General features: G+C 40.7%; 1 protein-coding gene across 1 annotated transcript in view; it reads right to left on the reverse strand.

The window, feature by feature from the left end:
* The window catches only part of LOC115174143 (hippocalcin-like protein 1), a 66,310-nt gene that overhangs the window by 19,034 nt on the left and 28,083 nt on the right, over positions 1 to 19,193 (reverse strand). Inside the window, exon 2 of the mRNA XM_029732839.1 lies at positions 3,774 to 3,957. Coding sequence (XP_029588699.1) covers positions 3,774 to 3,869 — 96 coding nt within the window. The 5' untranslated portion in view covers positions 3,870 to 3,957. The remainder of the gene's footprint in view (positions 1 to 3,773; positions 3,958 to 19,193) is intronic.

Here is a 19,193-nt window from a genome sequence, read left to right on the forward strand (position 1 = left end):
TTTGGATGGTGTATCAATACACCCAGTCAATACAAAGATACAGGCGTCCTTCCTAACTCAGTTGCCAGAGAGGAAGGAAACTGCATTTAATGGCTAAGATAGGAGAACACTGAGGATGGATCAACAACATTGTAGTTACACCACAATCATTTCTATATTTCATTTGAAATAAACGTTCACTTGGTCAATATGGGGTATTGTGTGGAGATGGGTGAGATTTTTAATTTTTTTTATCCATTTTGAATTCAGGCTGTAAAACAAAGTGTGAAATAAGTCAAGAGGTATGAATACTTTCTGAAGGCACTGTAGTTAAGGCATTTGGATAAATAATGGAATTAAGAATTATAATATTATTAGGACGAGCTATAAAGTGACCACTGATCCCATGTCTATTTACATTAAGGCCATCAGCCTCTGAGGTGCAGGGTTGAGTAACCGGGTGGTAGCCAACCAGTGACAGTGACAAAGTGATGGCATTTGCCTGGGGCACTGTGCGCACTGTGAGTGAAGTGCTAAAATATTCATTTTTAGAAGAGTACAGGCATAGAAGTTGGTCTAATTTACCCAAAAGCCTACTAAAGTGTGACTTTGTCCTTCTGTTTCCTGGCTATTTAAATTGTTTTGTTCACACACTAGGTTGTTGTTCAATGTTAGTTTGAGTTTGCTTAACTGCTACTAGCATAGGGATAATTTAATCTCCGATAGACAGAACCTGTGTGAAGCTAGCCACAATAAGGATTAGCCATAATAGTCCTAAGCAGTTACCATACCAGGCGGTGATGCAACCGGTCAGGATGCTCTCTATGGTGTAGCTGTAAAACTTTTTTGAGGATCTGGGGAACCATGCCAAATCTTCAGTCTCCTAAGGGGGAAAAGGTTTTGTCGTACCCTCTTCACAACAGTCTTGGTGTGTTTGGACTATGATAGTTTGTTGGTGATGTGGACACCAAGGAACTTGAAACTCTTGACCCGCTCCACTACAGCCCCGTTGATGTTAATGGGGGCCTACTCGGCCCGTCTTTTCCTGTAGTCCACGATCAGCTCCTTTGTCTTGCTCACATTGAGGGAGAGGTTGTTGTCCTGGCACCACACGGCCAGGTCTCTGACCTCCTCCCTATAGGCTGTCTCATCGTTGTCAGTGATCAGGCCTACAACTGTTGCGTCGTCAGCAAATTTAATGATGGTGTTGGAGTCGTGTTTGGCCACGCAGTCATGTGTGAACAGAGAGTACAGGAGGGGACTAAGTACACACCCCTGAGGTGCCCCACTGTTGAGGATCAGCGTGGCAGATGTGTTGTTGCCTACCCTTACCACCTGGGGCGGCCCGTCAGGAAGTCCAGGATCCAGTTGCTGAGGGAGGTGTTTATCCCCAGGGTCCTTAGCTTAGTGATGAGCTTCGTGGGCACTATGGTATTGAACGCTGAGCTGTAGTCAATGACCAGCATTTTCATATAGGTGTTCCTGTCCGGGTGGGAAAGGGCAGTGTGGAGTGCGATTGAGATTGTGTCATCTGTGGATCTGTTGGGGCGGTATGTAAATTGGAGTGGGTCTAGTGTATCCGGGAGGATGCTGTTGATGTGAGCCATGACCAGCCTTTCAAAGCACTTCATGGCTACCGCCGTGAGTGCTACGGGGCGGTAATCATTTAGGCAGGTTATCTTTGCTTCCTTGGGCACAGGGACTATGGTGGTCTGCTTGAAACATGTAGGTATTACAGACTCAGTCAGGGAGAGTTTGGTCCGCGCATGCTTTGAGTACACCTCCTGGTAATCCATCTGGATTTTTGACCTGTTTAAAGGTTCTTCTCACATCGGCTACCGAGAGCGTTATCACACAGTCATCCAGAACAGCTGGTGCTCTCGTGCATGCTTCATGCTTCAGGCATTTAGCTCGTCTGGTAGGCTCGCATCACTGGGCAGCTCGCGACTGGGTTTTCCTTTGTAGTCCGTAATAGTTTTCGAGCCCTGCCACATCCGACGAGCGTAAAGAGCCGGTGTAGTAGGATTCAATCTTAATCCTGCATTGACGCTTTGCTTGTTTGATGGTTCGTCTGAGGGCACAGCGGGATTTCTTATAAGCATCCGGATTAGTCTCCCGCGCCTTGAAAGCGGCAGCTCTAGCCATTAGCTCAATGTGGATGTTGCCTGTAATCCATGGCTTCTGGTTGAGATATGTATGTACAGTCACCGTGGGGATGACATCATCGATGCACTTATTGATGAAGCCGATGACTGAGGTGGTGTACTCCTCAATGCCATTGAATGAGTCCCGGAACATATTCCAGTCTGTGCCAGCAAAAAAGTCCTGTAACATAGCATCCGCGTAATCTGACCACTTCCGTGTTGAGAAGGTCACTGGTACTTCCTGCTTTAGTTTTTGCTTGTAAGCAGGAACCAGGAGGATAGAATTATGGTAATATTTGCCAAATGGAGGGCGAGGGAGAGCTTTGTATATGTCTCTGTGTGCGGAGTAAAGGTGGTCTTAGAGTTATTTTTCCTCTGGTTGCACACCTCCGTCCATTCTAGAGGGATTTAGATTTACATAGTCCTGATTTATCTGTCATAGGATATTGAGGGAGAGAGGTTAAAATATTTTATACTGTAGACACAAGATGCCATTTAAAGAGCTGATTATTCCAGGATGTATCCTATCAGTAGTGGTTTCCCTGGTTATTCCAGGATGTATCCTATCAGTAAGGATTTCCCTGGTTATTCCAGGATGTATCCTATCAGTAGTGGTTTCCCTGGTTATTCCAGTATGTTTCTTATCAGTAGTGGTTTCCCTGGTTATTCCAGGATGTATCCTATCAGTAAGGATTTCCCTGGTTATTCCAGGATGTATCCTATCAGTAAGGATTTCCCTGGTTATTCCAGGATGTATCCTATCAGTAGTGGTTTCCCTGGTTATTCCAGTATGTTTCTTATCAGTAGTGGTTTCCCTGGCTAATCCAGTATGTTTCTTATTAGTAGTGGTTTCCCTGGTTAATCCAGTATGTATCCTATCAGTAAGGATTTCCCTGGTTATTCCAGGATGTATCCTATCAGTAGTGGTTTCCCTGGTTAATCCAGTATGTATCCTATCAGTAAGGATTTCCCTGGTTATTCCAGGATGTATCCTATCAGTAGTGGTTTCCCTGGTTAATCCAGTATGTATCCTATCAGTAAGGATTTCCCTGGTTATTCCAGGATGTATCCTATCAGTAAGGATTTCCCTGGTTATTCCAGTATGTTTCTTACTAGTAGTGGTTTCCCTGGTCTGAAAAGGCTTAATGGGCAATAGAGTAATATGATGAACACCTTAGGAATAAGGTCTCTCTGTCTGTCCGCTGTCACCTTCTACCACTATGTTGGGAATAAGGTCTCTCTGTCTGTCTGCTGTCACCTTCTACCACTATGTTAGGAATAAGGTCTCTCTGTCTGTCTGCTGTCACCTTCTACCACTATATTAGGAATAAGGTCTCTCTGTCTGTCTGCTGTCACCTTCTACCACTATATTAGGAATAAGGTCTCTCTGTCTGTCTGCTGTCATCTTCTACCACTATATTAGGAATAAGGTCTCTCTGTCTGTCTGCTGTCATCTTCTACCACTATGTTGCGAATAAGGTCTCTCTGTCTGTCCGCTGTCACCTTCTACCACTATATTAGGAATAAGGTCTCTCTGTCTGTCTGCTGTCACCTTCTACCACTATGTTAGAGTTATGATTACGGTGTGTGTGGGTATGTGTCTGTGAGTTTGCGTGCGTGTGTGTGTGTGTGTGTATACTGTCTACTGACCTTGTACCACTCCTGTAGTTCGTGGTCGGAGAACTCGGTGTTCTCTCTCAGGTCCTGAAGCATCTCTGGCCGCAGCTTGCTGTTCTGTTTCCCCATTGCAACGATGCAACACCGTGGCGAAACTGAGACAACCTCAGCGATGGACTACAGCGGCAACAACAACTACCAGGTCCCTGGTCACAACCTGCCAATCACAGAGAAGAGAGAGAGAGAGAGTGCGTGAGCAACCAATAACAGACTAGAGAGAAAAGGGCAGCAACCAATTAAATCAGGAAGCAATCTGAAACCAAATAATTAATTAGATAAGTGTCTATGGGCTGTAGCCATGACAACTGGTGTATGCCGTCCAATCAAAGGTCAGAACCTACAGTTGTAGAGAGACAGCCAAAGATCAGTGACCAGTACAAGGCTACCTTCCTACTGTATGTAATGTCTTCCATTACAACAAAAGTCAGTCAATTAAAAAATCTGACACTTTGATCCTAGGATTCTGTGTAGCAACATCTTGTAGTGTTTTACGCAAAATGCAATGGTATTACAACCACTGGACGAAAAGGTTCAATATCAGGGGATATCTTTATCTATATATTTCCAGATATCTGACATGTTATTCGCTATATGGAGTAGACATGCATGTCCTTAGCTTCATCTACGGAGCTAGGATATTCTACACAGTGGGAAAGTTTCTACATGTATCCAACGCGGACCACAGAAATATCCCTGCTACCGTATGAGTCATCATTTACATCACATTCAGTAGTAAGGCAAGTTTTGAGGACATGCTCAATAAGTTAACAAGGCAGACATCATCATCATCATCATCGGAAAGGCAGACATCATCATAATTTAATCCAAGTTGCTATTTCCAAAGAACATCTCTGCTATTTCTGTTTAAAAAAATAAAAATAAATGCAGTATAGCAAATCCAGAGCTCCAATCACAACACCTGTTTTCTGTAGAGATGCAAACGTAGGACAATCTTGCAAAAATATATGCCTGCCCTGTTTGTTACGGACGGTGGATGCCGATTGGGTCATCGTCAACGGTCCCTCACAGTACAGATCCAATGTGGTGATAGTGTTGGTCTGTGATTCCCCCTCCAAACTGTCAACGTATAAAATCACCAATCAAAATTGTGTCGAAATTGCAAGAAAATATAGTTATTTCACAAGGTAGCTATAGAGATCGGCTTCATTCCTGACGAGAAAATGAACTGGAACAAGCCAGCCAAGTCGGTAGTTAGCTAGCTAGCTAAGTTAGTTAGATAGCTTATAGTAACCAGTAGTACAAAATATGCCTAAACATTTTAAAACGTTAGCTGTCACCACGCCAACAAATTGGGGAAAACAAACATTCCATCCCATGCATCCCCATTGTAAAACAGCCAACTTTGTCATAAATTTTTTTGTTATACAGAAATTACAAAAATGCAGAAAAGCTGCTGTTTTGTTCAATGTACATGTAACCAGGTCAAAAAATCCTGACCAACGGATGGCAATGTAAGGAAATCGCGCCTGCGAGAAGAGCCCTGCGTTTGAAAAGGGTAACATTTTTTGTCAATGGGGTAACCTAGGTAACCACAGGTTGTTTTCCCCACATTTTCCCAACATTTTAATAATTTTTTAATTATTTTTCATACTGGTCCCCCGTGGGAATCGAACCCACAACCCTGGTGTTGCAAACACCATCCTCTACCAACTGAGCCACACAGGACTGTATAGCTAGCCCTACTGGCTGCTGGCAAACAAACGTTAACAAACGTGTTAAAGCTACCATACAGTGCTTTTAGATTGTGGTTTGCGAGCGCCTTTATCCAGACGGATTATAGCTAGTGTCTGAAAGAATTATACGGATGTAATATTTGTAAACTTATTGAGCATGTCCTCAAAACTCAAGTAAGCATCAGAAACGGTTCCATTAAATATTAGGGAGGACAATGATTTGTTTTATAAGCATGGCCTTGTTTCTAGTACAGCATATTGGATGACTGTCATTCATATTCCGTTCACCCAGTTCAATGTAACATCAATAGTTTTAGGACACTACATGATACTATAATTTTCCCTATACCCATCATGAGGTTGCTACAACCTAGCCTATGAATTTACAACGTAGGTTCACACAGGTCGAGAGAAATATGTTTTGTAATCAAGATGACAGACAGTGACACATTCAATACCACCTTGCACATTCTTGCCTGCATCTAGCTGATCTAGGGTATAATCATTAGTCCAACAGTTGCAAACAAGAGTGTCAATTAGACAAAATTCAGGTGTGTTTTATTCCCATTTCATTACGTTTGCTTCCGTTAAATTTAAGAAAGGTTTTTCAACAGAATCGGTGGAATGAATCCACCACTGATCACACGCAAACACAGTTCACTTTCATAGCAGCCACATACAAACAGCATGATCCCTTTCATAGCAGCCACATACAAACAGCATGATCCCTTTCATAGCAGCCACGTACAAACAGCAGGATCACTTCCATAGCAGCCACATACAAACACAGTTCACTTTCATAGCAGCCACATACAAACAGCATGATCCCTTTCATAGCAGCCACATACAAACAGCATGATCCCTTTCATAGCAGCCACATACAAACAGCATGATCCCTTTCATAGCAGCCACGTACAAACAGCATGATCACTTCCATAGCAGCCACATACAAACACAGTTCACTTCCATAACAGCCACATACAAACACAGTTCACTTTCATAGCAGCCACATACAAACACAGTTCACTTTCATAGCAGCCACATACAAACACAGTTCACTTTCATAGCAGCCACATACAAACACAGTTCACTTTCATAGCAGCCACATACAAACAGCACTTTGCTCATTGTAATTCCTTCTTGCATCTACATGCTCTTCTCCTCTCTCACCATTTCCCTTCACTTGTGGACTTCAGTGCACAACACATTAGCTGTCTGTTACCAGGCGAAAAAACCTTTCCAAGTCAAATCTTCATATCATAACCACTAACCGCTACACACAGCCTACATCGTTGTCACCATATTAGGAAGCTACTGTAATATTATAGTCAACATAGCCAATAGAAGTAACGCATTAGTAAACCCGCTACAATCGTGCAGTACAGTTAACAGTAAGCAAGAGTTTAACAGTTACACCGGCGGGCGCCGGTGGCAATGAATTAATACAACCAAGAGCTTACTTTGACTTGGAAGGGTCCCAGTGTTTGATAGCCATAGCCAGCTAGCTAACATAGCATCCCTCTCTGTTTGAGCCGGGTGTTTGAGTAGGCTAAACTAGCTAGCTACATTCACTAGTTAAGTAAGGGAAAGTAAAAAAAAAAAATACTACAAAATATAACTTCCTCTAGAAGTTGTCATAATTACTGTGTAAGTCTATGGAAGGGGGTGAGAACCATGAGCCTCCTAGGTTTTGTATTGAAGTCAATGTACCCAGAGGAGGATGGAAGCTAGCTGTCCTCCAGCTACACCATGGTGCTACCCTACAGAGTGTTGTTGAGGCTAATGTAGCCCTTCATTACAAAACAGTGTGTTTTAATCAATTATTTGATGACCTGAATATATTTAATATAGTTTTATCCATAATTTTTTTTCTCATGAATTTCACTGAAGGTGAAATGGTGGTCCTCCCTTTCCTCCTCTGAGGAGCCTCCACTGATCAAATAGCATATCAAGATCCAGATATGGACCTCAGCCAGGAGAAGCATATCTGGAATCAATATAGCGTCATACCTTAAATGTGCTGAGAAAAAACACAGATATGCAATGTATACAGTCAGTATTTGTCAACAGGAAGAGAGAAAATAGGACGTGACATATCTCAGGATATTGAATGAGTCCATATCCGACCCATAGGCAATGTCCATGTGTGATATTCGGAGTAATCCCAATATGAAATATGTCTAAAAGACACATCTGGATTCAGAGTGTCAGGATCCACAAAACTCTAAATATACATTGGACATGGTCTGTATTCTGTAGAATATCAAACACATGTCATGTAAAAGACTTCCACTGATATGGATCCTTTTCCACCCAGTGAAATGTACAATGCATTCACGTTTAGCAGTGTTTTTATCTCATGTGCAACAGTTCATGTTCTGTTCACTCCTATTTAACTTGTAACTATTTAGTATGCATGGCTTTCCAACACTCACTCACACTACAGGCTCAAAACAATTCACAAGCGTTCGATAATCCTAAACGTCAACGTTGAGCCTCCACTATGACGTCAGTGAGACAGACTGGGTTTATCTGTGGTCAGCTGTGTGTTTAATATGAGTCAGAGAAGAGGAGAGGAGATCCACTAATCTCTACCTCATCTGAACCATACAATACCAGACAGTAGCCTATATCACCACCTATTAGATATATAGTATATATCTCTAGCAGTCTTTAAATCACCTATTAGATATATAGTCTATATCTCTAGCAGTCTTTAAATCAGCTGTTAGATATATGGTCTATATCTCTAGCAGTCTTTAAATCACCTATTAGATATATAGTTATATCTCTAGCAGTCTTTAAATCACCTATTAGATATATAGTATATATCTCTAGCAGTCTTTAAATCAGCTGTTAGATATATAGTCTATATCTCTAGCAGTCTTTATTAAATCAGCTGTTAGATATATAGTCCATATCTCTAGCAGTCTTTAAACCAGCTGTTAGATATATAGTCCATATCTCTAAATCAGTATCAACATAGCAAGCAGCTTCCTGGCTCCAAATCAATGGTCTTGACTAAGCAGATCAACCAACTAGACAAGAACAGCTGAAGTGAACATACTGGACATCATAATGTGTGTGTGTGTGTGTGTGTGTGTGTGTGTGTGTGTGTGTGTGTGTGTCCCCGTCTCACCTCCCCCAGTGAATGTAACACTCTGTAATAAATCACATGAACCTTTCTAACCTCTAATCTCATTCAACATACATCTGAGTTAGTAAAAGTGTGTGTGTGTTTATGTGTGTTTATGTGTGTATAATGTACTGTACGTGTTCACATGTGTGTGTGTACAGTACATGTGAATCACATATATGTTTCAGTAATGTACTGTACGCGTTGCGTCTGTGTGTGTGCCTCTGCCTCTGCCTCTCTCTCTGTCTCTGTATCTGTCTCTGTCTCTCTCTCTCTCTCTCTCTGCCTCTGTCTCTCTCTCTGCCTCTGTCTCTGCCTCTGTCTCTGCCTCTGTCTCTGCCTCTGTCTCTGCCTCTGCCTCTGCCTCTGCCTCTGCCTCTGTCTCTGTCTCTGCCTGCTTGTTTTTAGATTTGTCAAGTACAATTGACTGTTGAACACTGCTCTTTTTGGCCGCAGCAAGCACTCAGACGACACGTCCCAAATGGCACCTTATTCCCTGGGAAACATACAGGGCTCTGGTCAAAAGTAGTGCGCTGTGTAGGGAATAGGGTTCCATCGGGCTCTGGTCTAAAGTAGTGCACTATATAGGGAATAGGGTTCCATAGGGCTCTGGTCTAAAGTAGTGCACTATATAGGGAATAGGGTTCCATTTGGAACGGAGTCATCTCAGCTATCTGCACAAAGAACTACTACCAGCATTGCCTTGATGTATATAGCTCTACGGCAGACTCCCGCCAATCCATTGAGACTTAGAAAGAAGTGTTTGCAGCACAATACTAAAAGGCTGAACAGTAGGGGGTCTATCATCTATTGTTAGCTCCAAACATACTGCATGCCAGCACAGAGAGACAGGGTTTTCTGAGATGCAGTTCTTTAGACCTTTAGCTGTGCACAATAGGAACCAGTAAGGTCTATAATCATCTCATTTATTTGCTTTGAAAGAGCGTAGGACGGTGTGATTTCAGTGCCAACAGAAAGAGGCCCTTCAGAACAGCAGGGGAGTGTTTGGAGAACACACGCGCATTCACACACACACAACACACACACACACACACACACACACACACACACACACACACACACACACACACACACACACACATACATTTTGGAGAGTCAGTACCTGCCGTAATTAATAACCAAGCCTCCCACACCATCTTAGTGTCAGTAAGCAACATACAGGGCTCTTTTTTCGGCTAGCGTTAAGGAGGAGCTAGTTTGTTGGCAATTTTGACTTGTTAAAGCAAGCGCTCTGCTATTTTCAAACTGTTGCTCAAGAATTGGTCATTTACCTGTCTTATATATCAGCTCCCTTGAGCTCAGATGGGAGGTGGAAATATTGTCGGTGTGTCCTTAAAAACTGTGATCCAAAATTAGAATTTCAGCAACTAGGTCACAACACAGTTTAGTCTCATGTTAGAATTAGACGTTCATCCATGTTTCTCAAACGTCTTATTTCGAAGTTGTTGCAAACGTCACATTTTGAAGGTTAGGGTTAAATTTAGGCATTAACTCTGAATGGTTAAGGTAAGAGTTAAGGTTTGGGATAGGCCTAAAACCAAAAAAATCTCAAAAACATATTTCTATCGCTTGATTCAAACTTGCAACCTTTGGAATCAGAGGCAGATGCTTTACGCCCATCTGTCATCCCCATCCACAATGACCTAGCAAAACCCAAACCTAGTTGAAGGTAACAGAGCTCACTGTTGCCACTAGTAGCCGGTTTCCAAGTCATCTCCCGACGTCCTCAGACATGGATGGACGTCTATTACTGACTTGTATCACTAGTGATCTGGCTGAATTTCAGACAGCGATGGAAGGGATATTTAAGACCAAACAACGGAAATGCAGCCTATTTAGCTGTGCTGCGCACACTGCCCATATGAGCATGGGAACAAGAGAAATGTGCTTTTCGTGCCTGTATACTTCCTATTTAGAAACATCGGCAGTCCTCTCAATTAAGGATATTTTTGTTGTTGTTGGTCCAGCCCAATTCAATAGCGAAGTAATCAAGACTGACGATAAAAGGGTTTGGCTCGTAAGACAGCTTAGAAATGTGAATCACTAAAACTTTATTTAAAAGATCAAGTTAGAGAGGAGTATAACAGTGAGCTGACATTCCCTTTTAATCTACTGTATGTATTGTAGGTGTATAACCCCCCCCCCCCCACACACACACACACTCTAAAAATAAAATATTCCCGGAGTATCCTTTAGGGGTTCTTCAAATTGAAACTGTGGGGGGAACCCCTATAAGTTCCTCTAAAAACCCTTTCTTCTTAGGGCTAGGGTCTATTTTCCTGAATATCCGCCTGACTGACAACACCACAACACTAATAAACCAAATAGGAATAAATAGGAATAAACCACAACACTAATAAACCACAACTTGTTAGGGCTAAGGTCTGGTTTCCTGAATTTCCGCATGACTGACGTGCCCAAAGTAAACTGCCTGTTACTCAGGCCCAGAAGCCAGGATATGGATATAATTGGAACCATTGGAAGGAAGATACTTTGAAGTTTGTAGAAATGTTAACATCATGTATGAGACTATAACACAATAGATATGGTAGGAGAAAATACAAAGAAAAACCAAACAGATTATTTCTTTTTAGATCCCAGGCTCTTATAATGGAAAGCTATGGGTCCTATGCAATTCTAGCTCCCAGATTGCAATTCCTATGGCTTCCACTAGATGTCAACAGTCTTTGTTCAAGGTTTCAGGCTTGTTTCTTCCAAAACGAGTAAGAATTTGGAGTTTTGGTACAGAGTCTCAGTGGAAAATCAGTTTGTTCGCGCGTGAGATAGAGGATGCGTGCCTGCTAATTTCACTTTTCTATTGAAAATACTTCTTTCCGTATGAAATATTATAGTTTAATTACATTTTAGGTTTCCTGAGGATTAAATAGAAAAATAGTTTGACTTGTTTTAACAAAGTTTAGCCGTATCTCTTTGGATTAATTTGTTTGCATGTTGAACGAGTAGATTACTAAAATCGATGGCGCCAACTACACTGACTTTTATCTAAAAAAAGGACCATTCATGTTGTAGCTGGGACCCTTGGGATTGCAAACAGAGGAATATTTTCAAAAGTAAGTGATTTATTGAATCGCTATTTGTGATTTTATGAAGCCTGTGCTGGTTGAATAATATGTTGATGTGGGGTGCCGTCCTCAGACAATCGCATGGTATGCTTCACTGTAAAGCCTACTGGAAATCGGACAATGCAGTTAGATTAACAAGAATTTAAGCTTTTAAATGATATAAGATACTTGTATGTTCATAAATGATTAAAATTACGATTATTAATTTGAATTGCACACCCTCCAATTTCACCGGATGTTGTCAACATCTCTAAGAATTTTTAAAAGGGTTCTTCAAAGAACATTTTGAATAAACCTTTTTAACAACCCACCCTCCCATTTTATTATGGCTATTATTAATATGCATAACAATAACAACAATAACAACAATAACACAATATTTTAGAGTTCTCAGTGTTTATTATGATTTTAGTGGCAAAGCAGATTTGTTTTAAAATCCAAATAAGTCCAATGGGTATATCCTCTGGCATGTTGATGTTATTGTGTTGGGTAGTATATCCTCTGGCATGGTGATGTTATTGTGTTGGATATATCATCTGGCATGGTGATGTTATTGTGTTGGGTAGTATATCCTCTGGCATGTTGATGTTATTGTGTTGGGTATATCCTCTGGCATGTTGATGTTATTGTGTTGGGTAGTATATCCTCTGGCATGGTGATGTTATTGTGTTGGGTAGTATATCATCTGGCATGGTGATGTTATTGTGTTGGGTAGTATATCATCTGGCATGGTGATGTTATTGTGTTGGGTAGTATATCCTCTGGCATGTTGATGTTATTGTGTTGGGTAGTATATCCTCTGGCATGGTGATGTTATTGTGTTGGATATATCCTCTGGCATGGTGATGTTATTGTGTTGGGTAGTATATCCTCTGGCATGGTGATGTTATTGTGTTGGGTATATCATCTGGCATGGTGATGTTATTGTGTTGGGTATATCATCTGGCATGTTGATGTTCTTGTGTTGGGTAGTATATCATCTGGCATGGTGATGTTATTGTGTTGGATATATCCTCTGGCATGGTGATGTTATTGTGTTGGATATATCATCTGGCATGGTGATGTTATTGTGTTGGATATATCATCTGGCATGGTGATGTTATTGTGTTGGGTAGTATATCCTCTGGCATGTTGATGTTATTGTGTTGGATATACCATCTGGCATGGTGATGTTATTGTGTTGGATATATCCTCTGGCATGTTGCTGTTATTGTGTTGGGTATATCATCTGGCATGGTGATGTTATTGTGTTGGGTAGTATATCCTCTGGCATGGTGATGTTATTGTGTTGGGTATATCATCTGGCATGGTGATGTTATTGTGTTGGGTATATGCTCTGGCATGGTGATGTTATTGTGTTGGATATATCATCTGGCATGGTGATGTTATTGTTTTGGGTAGTATATCATCTGGCATGTTGATGTTATTGTGTTGGATATATCATCTGGCATGGTGATGTTATTGTGGTGGGTATATCCTCTGGCATGGTGATGTTATTGTGTTAGGTATTATATATCCTCTGCATGGTGATGTTATTGTGTTGGGTAGTATATCCTCTGGCATGGTGATGTTATTGTGTTGGGTATATCTTCTGGAATGGTGATGTTATTGTGTTGGGTAGTATATCATCTGGCATGTTGATGTTATTGTGTTGGGTAGTATACCCTCTGGCATGGTGATGTTATATTGTTGGGTAGTATATCCTCTGGCATGTTGATGTTATTGTGTTGGATATATCATCTGGCATGGTGATGTCATTGTGTTGGATATATCATCTGGCATGGTGATGTTATAGTGTTGGGTAGTATATCCTCTGGCATGTTGATGTTATTGTGTTGGATATATCCTCTGGCATGTTGCTGTTATTGTGTTGGGTATATCATCTGGCATGGTGATGTTATTGTCTTGGGTAGTATATCCTCTGGCATGGTGATGTTATTGTGTTGGGTATATCATCTGGCATGGTGATGTTATTGTGTTGGGTATATGCTCTGGCATGGTGATGTTATTGTGTTGGATATATCATCTGGCATGGTGATGTTATTGTGTTGGGTAGTATATCATCTGGCATGTTGATGTTATTGTGTTGGGTAGTATACCCTCTGGCATGGTGATGTTATTGTGTTGGGTAGTATATCATCTGGCATGGTGATGTTATTGTGTTGGATATATCATCTGGCATGGTGATGTTATTGTGTTGGGTATATCATCTGGCATGGTGATGTTATTGTGTTGGATATATCCTCTGGCATGGTGATGTTATTGTGTTGGGTAGTATATCCTCTGGCATGTTGATGTTATTGTGTTGGATATATCATCTGGCATGGTGATGTTATTGTGTTGGATATATCCTCTGGCATGGTGATGTTATTGTGTTGGATATATCCTCTGGCATGGTGATGTTATTGTGTTGGGTAGTATATCATCTGGCATGGTGATGTTATTATGTTGGGTAGTATATCATCTGGCATGGTGATGTTATTGTGTTGGGTAGTATATCATCTGGCATGGTGATGTTATTGTGTTGCGTATATCATCTGGCATGTTGATGTTATTGTGTTGGGTAGTATATCATCTGGCATGGTGATGTTATTGTGTTGGGTAGTATATCATCTGGCATGGTGATGTTATTGTGTTGGATATATCATCTGGCATGGTGATGTTATTGTGTTGGATATATCCTCTGGCATGTTGATGTTATTGTGTTGGGTATATCTTCTGGCATGGTGATGTTATTGTGTTGGGTAGTATATCATCTGGCATGGTGATGATATTGTGTTGGGTAGTATATCATCTGGCATGTTGATGTTATTGTGTTGGGTAGTATATCATCTGGCATGGTGATGTTATTGTGTTGGATATATCATCTGGCATGGTGATATTATTGTGTTGGATATATCCTCTGGCATGTTGATGTTATTGTGTTGGGTATATCTTCTGGCATGGTGATGTTATTGTGTTGGGTAGTATATCATCTGGCATGGTGATGATATTGTGTTGGGTAGTATATCATCTGGCATGTTGATGTTATTGTGTTGGGTAGTATATCCTCTGGCATGGTGATGTTATTGTGTTGGGTAGTATATCATCTGGCATGGTGATGTTATTGTGTTGGATATATTATCTGGCATGGTGATGTTATTGTGTTGGGTAGTATATCGTCTGGCATGGTGATGTTATTGTGTTGGGTAGTATATCCTCTGGCATGGTGATGTTATTGTGTTGGGTAGTATATCATCTGGCATGGTGATGTTATTGTGTTGGATATATCATCTGGCATGGTGATGTTATTGTGTTGGGTATATCATCTGGCATGGTGATGTTATTGTGTTGGGTAGTATATCCTCTGGCATGGTGATGTTATTGTGTTGGGTAGTATATCATCTGGCATGTTGATGTTATTGTGTTAGATATATCATCTGGCATGGTGATGTTATTGTGTTGGGTAGTATATCCTCTGGCATGGTGATGTTATTGTGTTGGGTAGTATATCATCTGGCATGGTGATGTTATTATGTTGGGTAGTATATCATCTGGCATGGTGATGTTATTGTGTTGGGTATATCATCTGGCATGGTGATGTTATTGTGTTGGATATATCCTCTGGCATGGTGATGTTATTGTGTTGGGTAGTATATCATCTGGCATGGTGATGTTATTGTGTTGGGTATATCATCTGGCATGTTGATGTTATTGTGTTGGGTAGTATATCATCTGGCATGGTGATGTTATTGTGTTGGGTAGTATATCATCTGGCATGGTGATGTTATTGTGTTGGATATATCATCTGGCATGGTGATGTTATTGTGTTGGATATATCCTCTGGCATGTTGATGTTATTGTGTTGGGTATATCTTCTGGAATGGTGATGTTATTGTGTTGGGTAGTATATCATCTGGCATGGTGATGATATTGTGTTGGGTAGTATATCATCTGGCATGTTGATGTTATTGTGTTGGGTAGTATATCATCTGGCATGGTGATGTTATTGTGTTGGATATATCATCTGGCATGGTGATGTTATTGTGTTGGATATATCCTCTGGCATGTTGATGTTATTGTGTTGGGTATACCTTCTGGCATGGTGATGTTATTGTGTTGGGTAGTATTACATCTGGCATGGTGATGATATTGTGTTGGGTAGTATATCATCTGGCATGTTGATGTTATTGTGTTGGGTAGTATATCATCTGGCATGGTGATGTTATTGTGTTGGGTAGTATATCATCTGGCATGGTGATGTTATTGTGTTGGATATATCATCTGGCATGGTGATGTTATTGTGTTGGGTAGTATATCCTCTGGCATGGTGATGTTATTGTGTTGGGTAGTATATCCTCTGGCATGGTGATGTTATTGTGTTGGGTAGTATATCATCTGGCATGGTGATGTTATTGTGTTGGATATATCATCTGGCATGGTGATGTTATTGTGTTGGGTATATCATCTGGCATGGTGATGTTATTGTGTTGGGTAGTATATCCTCTGGCATGGTGATGTTATTGTGTTGGGTAGTATATCATCTGGCATGTTGATGTTATTGTGTTAGATATATCATCTGGCATGGTGATGTTATTGTGTTGGGTAATATATCCTCTGGCATGGTGATGTTATTGTGTTGGGTAGTATATCATCTGGCATGGTGATGTTATTGTGTTGGATATATCATCTGGCATGGTGATGTTATTGTGTTGGGTATATCATCTGGCATGGTGATGTTATTGTGTTGGGTAGTATATCCTCTGGCATGTTGATGTTATTGTGTTGGGTAGTATATCCTCTGGCATGGTGATGTTATTGTGTTGGATATATCATCTGGCATGTTGATGTTATTGTGTTAGGTAGTATATCCTCTGGCATGGTGATGTTATTGTGTTGGGTAGTATATCATCTGGCATGGTGATGTTATTGTGTTGGGTAGTATATCCTCTGGCATGTTGATGTTATTGTGTTGGATATATCATCTGGCATGGGGATGTTATTGTGTTGGGTATATCATCTGGCATGTTGATGTTATTGTGTTGGGTATATCCTCTGGCATGGTGATGTTATTGTGTTGGATATATCCTCTGGCATGGTGATGTTATTGTGTTGGGTATATCCTCTGGCATGTTGATGTTATTGTGTTGGGTATATCATCTGGCATGTTGATGTTATTGTGTTGGGTAATATATCATCTGGCATGTTGATGTTATTGTGTTGGGTATATACTCTGGCATGGTGATGTTATTGTGTTTTTGTTGATCCATAGCTGGAAGGATTTTGCAGTGCATCGTGATCAAACAGGTTTCCTGTTATATTCATCAGAGGTGAAGGGAGGTTGAAGTCTGTGAATCCCAACAATTTTAATTATAGATAATTACAGATAATTTCACATGACAGTAATCATACCTTGGTTTTTGGTGTAAATGTGAATAAAAACATTTAAAAAACAGTTTTGATAATGGTTTTCATGCACACACCATGCCCATAATGTACAGGCCTACGGGGTATTTCATGAAGGGGTAAGGGAGGAGGATGGCACGTGATCTGCATAACATACCAATACTAATTGACATACCTTTGTATACCTCCTTGTCTGAATACCTGCAGAAACACACACACACACATGTGAACAGTTCAGTCATCTGCACCCAATACAGCTAGCCTTCAACATATTCTTACCTCTTTGTTGATTGATATCCATTGAATTGTGTCCATTTTCTGTTTTTAGAAAGATTTGCACAAATATGAAAAGATAGATGGTATCATCATAAAACAATATCAATTTGGCTCATAACAAGGGACAAACCTTACCTTAAACTGAGATCTTTACATTTTTCAGTTATGTTCCTGCAACTGCTGTCCTCCAAATGTTCCAGTTAGGCAGTTATGTTCCTGCAAGAACCCCACTCACTTTTTGAAAATCTTTCTCTGATTTTTCATCCAAAGGGTCCCAGCTATAACATGTAGTGTCGTTTTGTTAGATAAAATCCTTCTTTATATCTAAAAAAGTCTGTTTAGTTGGCGCCATCGATTTGAGTAAGCCACTCGTTCAACTTGCAGAAAAAGGAGTCTGAAAATCTACCCCTAGACCTTGTTTCAACAAGTCAAGTTACATTTCTATTTACTCCGCAGATACCCTAAAATGTAATCAAACTATAATATTTCTTATGAAAGAATGTTCAATAGGAAACCGATTTTAGGAGGTGCGTCTTGTCTTCATGGCACGCGCAAACACTAATTTCCAAACCTGCGTCCCTGTACTAAAACTGATGTTTCTTATTCGTTTTTGAAGTTACAAGCCTGAAACCTTGAACATTGACTGCTGACACCCTGTGGAAGCCATAGGAATTGCATCCTGGGAGCTAGAATTCAGTATGGTCCTATACTTTCCATTGTAAGAGCACGGTCTCTTCCGGTTGGTTTTTATTTGGATTTTCTCCTACTATATCTATTGTGTTATATTCTCCTACATTATTTTAACATTTCTACAAACTTCAAAGTGTTTTCTCTCCAATGGTACTAATTACATGCATATCCTGGCTTCAGGGCATGATGATATCATCACATAACTTATTGTTGTTGACATATTTTCTTTCAGTTGATAAATCACAAATGCCTTCACAGCTATAGCATCGCAACGAGCATTGTTCTTAGATCATAAATCAACCATCACAAAACTATCACAGAACCATCAGAGAAACAACACATCTCTCAACCAAATCAATCAATCACATTTATTTGATCAAGCCCTTTTTTTCATCAGTTATGCTGATACAGATACCCAGACTAAAACCCTAACGTGCAAGAGGACATTAAAACACTCCATAGAAGGAAGAAACCTAGAGAGGAACCAGCCTCCCTAACAGAGCTATGGGCCAAAGATTATTCAAAAAATCCTAATCAGAACGTTGTCATGGAACACTTGGTGCCAACTTGGAGGATAGTTTGCCCAATATTGATGTGTATGTGTTTGGACTTGTAACTATTTATTACACAGAGAGAGAGAGAGAGAGAGAGAGAGAGAGACAGAGAGAGAGAGAGAGAGAGAGAGAGACAGAGAGAGAGAGAGACAGAGAGAGAGAGAGAGAGAGAGAGAGAGAGAGACAGAGAGAGAGAGAGAGAGAGAGAGAGAGAGAGAGAGAGAGAGAGAATGACAACAAATGGAGCATGGTGTTTCAGTTTGTGAGTTTTGGCTTCTAGTAACAGCATGACACAGCCACACACACACATAGTATGGAGTGATTTCAGTGCCAACAGAAAGAGGCCCTTCAGAACAGCAGGGGAGTGTTTGGAGAACACACACACACATGCACACATACACACACACACACACACAGCCACACACACACACACACACACACACACACACACACACAGCCACACACATACACACAGCCACATAATTCTGCTTACATAGCGTTGACTACATCACATTCTGAATGACCTTTCCACTCTCTACCTTCCTTGCTTGATC

Source organism: Salmo trutta, chromosome 34 (assembly GCF_901001165.1).
Source record: "Salmo trutta chromosome 34, fSalTru1.1, whole genome shotgun sequence".
Classification (NCBI taxonomy): Eukaryota; Metazoa; Chordata; class Actinopteri; order Salmoniformes; family Salmonidae; genus Salmo; species Salmo trutta.